This window comes from Eurypyga helias, unplaced genomic scaffold, assembly GCF_000690775.1.
Source record: "Eurypyga helias isolate BGI_N326 unplaced genomic scaffold, ASM69077v1 scaffold5250, whole genome shotgun sequence".
Lineage (NCBI taxonomy): Eukaryota > Metazoa > Chordata > Aves > Eurypygiformes > Eurypygidae > Eurypyga > Eurypyga helias.
This window is the reverse complement of record NW_010223653.1, coordinates 1-6649: the sequence shown is the minus strand read 5'-3', so window position 1 is coordinate 6649 and position 6649 is coordinate 1. Positions and strand designations below refer to the sequence as shown.

The window sequence follows — 6649 nt, the reverse complement described above, 5'->3', positions numbered from 1 at the left end:
GCAGCGCCCTCAGGGCAGGGCCAGGTCGCCGCGAGGAGGGGTCCGATCGCCTTCCGTCCTCTCTCCAGCGGTTAGGACTCTCCTTTTTTTTGTTTTTTAATTTTTTTTTTTTGTTTCCTTCCTTCTGCAATGAGAAGAGACTGCCCGAATTCCTGCGTGAGAAGTTCCTACAGCAGCAGTCCTAGAGGCCACTGCAGCTATAATTATCTGGAATGTAAAAATTGACATTTCCTTCACCATGGGAATACTTACTAAAAGCAAACAGTGGTCCTCTTCCATCATGGAAAACTCCATCGTGGAACTCTTCCATCAGCTTCCCCCTCCGTGAGCCGGGAAGGGAGAGTGGAGGAGCAGGACTGCAGAGAATCCCCGCGCCCTCGCGCTGACTTGGACCGACTCAGGTAAGAGGAGGGTGCAGCCACGTACATAAATGTGTCACTGCCCTGCGGTTTCGCGGGCACAAACAGCTGCCACCACCACCACAAACACGTTACTGTGCACTACCGAGCTGCCCAGGGGTTTCACTTCACGTATGGTAGGTCCAGGAGATCAGGTTTAGTGGAAAAATGGCGTGGGTACTAGTGGATTTACACAAAACACAACTAAACTACTGGGACTGAAGAGAGATTTGCAGGTACTGAAACCTGGAGTAACACTGGGCATTGCACATCAGGCTCGCATGTTCTTCCTTGCACTTGATACCCGTTACAAAGCTAAGTTAGGAAACAACAGCCGCTTTGACATGCTTCTGTGTATCTCAACTTCCTTCCCCTGCTGAAAAGGGCAGAAGGTGAAAATACAAACCCCTCCAGTATTGTACTGATTTATCCATCCCGCTACTTACGACGGCCTGCTTACCCCAGTACAGGCACTGCCACCTGCTTGCTGTAAACAAAGGTACACGAGAGAGTTTCTAATGCCACACAACTTACCCAACTTCTTCAAAACTGAGAAACAGGAATCTTGGAGTGAAAATGTGCAAGAAAAAGCAACACACCTGCTGCTAGTCAACATAAAGATTTATTATTATAGCTAAGGATATGCTACATTGTTTTCAAGCAGTACAACATATCACCTTGAAGTTTTTCCTGGAGACATTCAGGCAATAAATAAGCAATGCTTTAAATGGCCGAAGACTGTCATTGAGCTCAGTATATGTACTATCTGGGTTCAATTTTTTTTACCATCTCCCAAGCAAAATGCAAGTTCTTCGTGCTTGTTAAGAGCCCTGCATTAGCTGCACTGCATCTTTTGACTATATGCAGGATTAAAAGGGGATAAATTTACATTCAAGTTCTAGTGCATTTACACACAAAAATGGATTTTTTTAAGATTTGTTACTTATTACATTCATCTTTTCCTCTCCAAAAATCATTGAAAACAAACCATGTATTAAAAATCTATTTTCTGTATTGTCCCCATTGTTTCAAACTCTTGTTGCAGAACTTAATTCTTCATGTGAGAAAAGAAAACATAGGACACTTTCTGGTCCAAAACTAGTTACAGGAAGAAGAAAATTGCAGTGGAATATAACTGTATTCTGTGTACTTGTCAGATTCAGGAAGAAAACTAGTGGTCACAGAAATTCATGAAACAAGTTGTAAAAGGGGGGAAAAAGCCTTAGTTTTACCCTTCTTTTTAAAACAAGACAAGGGAGTCAGTATGTATTTCAATATTTAATTTCTTTTTAAGCATCAGAAAATGAGAACTTAGATTTTTATTTATTTTTATCATTGCAGCTGCTTTCTTAATGTCTTCAGTGTATGATAATTATGAGTTTTGTCCACATATTTCAGTGTTTATGTATGCACTTTCTCAAAATATTCTTTAGAAGCTTCTGGGCTTGGCTTGATCTGTGAAGAAAACAAAGTTTATTTATTACATGCTGTAACTAAGATAAAAAAAAAATTATAGATTTGATAGTTTATCCAAGAAAATCCATGCATACTTTCTAAAAACAATAGGTTATTTCTGTTTCTGCACTCAGTTGAAAGAAGAAAGCCTGAATGATGGACAAGGTCCTACATGCATATTTTAAGTATATATCATGTTTTTCCTGCTAAATATCAAACAGGGTATTAGATAAGTAAAAAAAAACCAGAAGACAACTGCTGGAGAGTGCAAGTCAAATTTAGTCAATACAACCTCTGCCTTCTAAAAGAAAATCAGTGACTTTCTTCACAGAACTCAAAAATTTAGTATCATACAGACAGACTGAATTGGTCCAACTGATAAAAACTAACGTTAAATCAGTCCTCAGCCCTTTGGACATGTGAAAATATGCCAGCATCTATATTTAGAGAAGCAATATTTAGCAGACGCTTACCGTAGGGGAGTCTGGAGTCCAGTTTGCTGGGCAAACCTCTCCATGGGTTTCCACGTACTGGAATGCTTTCACCAAGCGGAGGGTCTCTTCCACGCTACGACCGACGGGGAGATCATTGATACTCAGATGCTTGATGATCCCATTTGGATCAATGATGAAGAGACCTCTGTAATTAAGCAAGAGTTTAAGGGAATGCAAATACCCTTCTGAGACCAAACACAAGAAGCTGGATGAACTATTTCAACAAGGCTGTTATTCTTAGGTGCACAAATCAGAGTTAGGAGTAGCAACAGAGTGTTTGATAGGTATTCTTAGGTGCACAAATCAGAGTTTTGAGTGTTTGATAGATTGTTGGTTAGTGCAGTCATCAAAAGCCAAGAGCCAGTCAGTGGGTATGGTGCTGTGAAATTCCAAAATAGGCATAAAGAGTACTAAATTGAGACAGATGTGTAACAAAGGTAGAACTTCTAATTCCACCTATATTTCAAAGTTGATAGCTGGCATCCTTCCCGTCTTTTTGATATGAAAATCCAAAGGTGAAAAGTTGCCTACACATAAAGCTACTAGGTTAAATCCTGCTGCATATAAACATTTGTGAAAACCAAACTTCCAGTCTTACTACGCTAATTAACTTGATTTGTCAACAAACAAAGTGTGAGGCATATAAACATTTGTGAAAACCAAAGTTTCAGTCTTACCATGCTAATTAACTTGATTTGTCAAAAATCAAAATGTTTGTTGACAAATCAAAAAGTCTCTTTGGATCAGGAACCAAAAGGTATCCAGAAGACCCCTAACCAATCCAGTAGTTTTCAGGGACCACTATTTGCTTTTAATAAGTATTTCCATGGTAGAGAAGGAATTTTTTTTTTATTCCAGATAATGATAGCTGTAGTGGCCTCTAGGACTACTGCTTTAGAAACTTCTCACACAGAACTTAAGGCAGTTTCTTCTCATTTCAGAATAAAGAAGAGAAAAAAAAAAAAGGGACAGATCTAAATTGTGAAAAAAAATGTGAAAAATTGTAAAATGCTCTTCTACCCTACTCATCTTCCTCAGTGACATAGAATTCTCCCCCTCCCTCAGTGCAGAATAGCTGGCTTTCCCCTGCACGCAAAAATGTGAAAAATTGTAAAATGCTCCTCTACCCTAATCTTCCTCAGTGACATAGAATTCTTCCCCTCACGCAGTGCAGAATAGCTGGCTTTCCCCCGCATGTGTTCTCAGAGAGGCCTGGAACCATTCTCAATTAAGGCCACATATGTGCCCCTTTCCTAGGGTGGGATCCAGCAGAAGTTCTGCAGAAAAAGTAACATTTCACAGTCTTCCCTGGATCCTGCGTGGTTTCCCCCAGAGGAGGGGGACAGTACAGCTTGCGTCAGTTTAGACTGGGCTGTGTCACAACCGAATCATCGGCAACCGTGCCTTACCTTAGTGCTATGCCAGGTCCCTCTAGCAGCACGCCATAATCACGGGAGATTTGTTTTGTGAGGTCTGACAGAACTGGAATATTCATTTTGCCCAAACCGCCGCTCTACGGAAAAGATTCCATTTTGTTACAAAACGCTTTTTAGGATTATCCTTCTTGAGTCGTTGGGATTCAGTGCTCTCGATGGTACACTAACTACAGAACACACTCATGCCATTTGCTTCATGAAAGAGCCATGGGGCAGGAGGGTGTGGTGTGTGGTTTTGGTTTTTTTAAACTAGTCGGGAACACTTGGTTTCTTTGGAAGATGAAAACTTCTGCACTGAGCATTTCAAAATTGCTTATTTTAGTGGTAAAAGGCTACCTATGACCACAGTCATACAGTTTCAGAAATACTTCTCTTGTACCTTAGTCAGGAGCTTTGAATACAAAAATTTCTACTGCATATTTAAGTGTTCAGAATTAAACAGGATGAACATGGTGGGGAGGGAAGGAAAACAAACCTGCATACCACAAACAGACAAAACACAAGGCTTCTAACAGCCATGCTAGGTATGTCAGAGTTCTTCTGCCTTCTCCGTTTAGTGCATTCTTTTTTTTAACTCCCCCAAATCAATTTAAATACTATTTGGAGAGTCAACCAAGATTTCTTTCAGTTTTGCAACATACTGGAACTGCAAGAGGGGTAAGCGCTCTACCCTTGAAACCAGCCCAGAGTTTGTTAGTTTTTTCTACTCCTGGCATCATCAGTGAATCATTGTGTAATCTTAGTCGCTCAGCCCCCAGTCCTGCAAATGCTTGTCCACAACAGAGTTCTTACACACAGATGTCAGAAACCAAGGCCGCAGCTTCTCCGGGTGTCAGTTTCCTGTCTGCACCAGCATGGAATTCTTTCCACCCTTTGCAGGGCGTTTTGCTGTATGGGCACTGAGCGGTGCCTGACTGGCATATGCTGAACAGCTTTGCAGTCAGTCTGTAATCACATTTATTGCTTTGAACAAAACGTGCAGAAAATCAAATGCTCTCAGAAGGTTCAGCCAAGCCATATTAAATCCAGCAAACTCTTCTCCTCTCCTGTATGCTGCAACTGCAAAGCCACGTACCCCGGCCTACGAGCAGTACTGCAAACTGCTGTCCACACCACCACACAGGTAGTGACCAAGGGCACAGCAGCTTCTGCACCTTCCTGCGACACTTTTGCTTCTCTATAACCAACCAGACCAGTGAGATGCTGTATGTGGTCACAAGTGGGCATTCTTGTATACATCTGAAAGGCACTTCTCCAGGAAGAGGCTTCTCCAGGAAAAGGCCTTCTTTGTCACTTTCTTCCCCTCAAGAAAGCAGAGAACCTCTTTGTATTGCAAAAGTGGAACCATTTCAGCAAGTGAGAGTTAATACAAGTGCTCCAATAAACTGGTGGTTGTTCTGCTTTCAGCCTGAAGCCACCACTGTTAGGTACCGAATAACAACGGTGACTAAACAGCTGCTGTTATCTTCCGTTACAAGCCATCAGCTCTAAGGAGCAGCTTAAGCTCGATAAACATACAAGGATATGATGTAACCTACAAGACTATCAAGAGAGCAAAACAAAGATGAGAAAACGCCCAAATTATTAAAGAAAAGAGCAAGAAAAGAAAGCTTGAGGACGAAATTCTGTCATCAAATGTAGAAGTCAATCACTTCACATGTCACTTTAGGCAGTCTATTGAAATCAGTGTTTGCACAATGTTTATTCAACTCTTCTCTGCAGGAGCTCTTGTGAAAAGAGACCAAACCAACAGAGAAAGCCCCAAACAGCTGCTCAGTTCCTACCTTTCGTGGTGTATTTATCCAGGCCAGGTGACAAAAATGAGAATCCACAGAAACTGCCACCACTTCACAGTTCACATCACGAAATTCATTTGCTTTGTTGCTGAAAGCCACAATTTCTGTGGGGCAGACAAAGGTGCTAGGTGGGAAGAGAAAACAGGCTGTAAGGATTCTGCAATCTTTCCAGAGAATCTTATAGAAAAAAAGACTCTCAGTCTGTTTCTAGAAACTAATGCAGCAGTGTGTTTTCATTAGCCCCCAGTAATTTTAACCACATTTCCATTCCAAGATTAGTTTCAGTCTCAAAGCCACAGCCACCTAGCTGGCACATCAACTTTCAACTCTCAGTTCTGGACAGGTATTTTGCAGAGTTGCAGAAACTGTCTCTGCTAGACACTCTCCAGACAGAGAGTCTTTGGAAACTATAGCAGAAAGGGCTGGGTTCAATCCTCCACATGCTCACCTACACCAGGATGCTCTTCGCCATCCAAGTCTGCTGGGCAGGCTCAACACCATCTATTTATTCCCCTTTTGCTTGAGAGCATCTACCTGCAGTTCTGCTGGCCCCGCTGCTTAACAGGGAGTCTCCAACGTGACCCCGAACTGCAAGGGATCCCTCAACCCCTGAGATCTGACTCCAGGAGGAACCACACCTGCAAGGCTACATCCACCTGCTGAAGCAGCCCTGGCAGCCAGAAGATGCTCTCCAGACAGCAGATCCATTGCCTTGAAACACAATGGACGTTTGTCCCCGAGGCTTACCACTCGAGCTCTAGAAACAGGTCTGCCTTGCAAGGCTCCCCCAAGTACAGTAAACCCAGCCACTTCAGGCAGCAACGATCTGCAGCACTTGCGATGACCTTCAGCAAGGCAGCAGGCCCATCTGAGAGGGGAGAAACCCGCACTCACAAGTCCAAGGGGTAGAAGAAGAGAACGAGGTATTTCCCCTTGAAATCATCCAGGGTCAGGTCCTTGAACTCTCCGTTAACAACGGCCGTTCCCTTAAAAAACGGGGCGTGTTGCGTAACCGCTGGAGCAAACCGCGAGGTGCCTGCGGGGGAGAAAACAGAGCTGCGGGCCGGGCC

At 42.9% G+C, this 6649-nt stretch overlaps 1 protein-coding gene across 1 annotated transcript; it reads right to left on the bottom strand.

Annotated features, from left to right (window-relative positions):
* Positions 1 to 1799: 1799 nt before the first annotated feature.
* Positions 1800 to 6642, bottom strand: PRDX3 (peroxiredoxin 3; the record flags this gene model as incomplete). The annotated part of the gene is made up of 5 exons (XM_010147556.1): positions 1800 to 1853; positions 2327 to 2492; positions 3757 to 3860; positions 5568 to 5703; positions 6474 to 6642. Coding segments are annotated over 5 exons (629 nt in total), but the record flags the coding sequence as incomplete, so codon positions are not given.
* Positions 6643 to 6649: the final 7 nt, after the last annotated feature.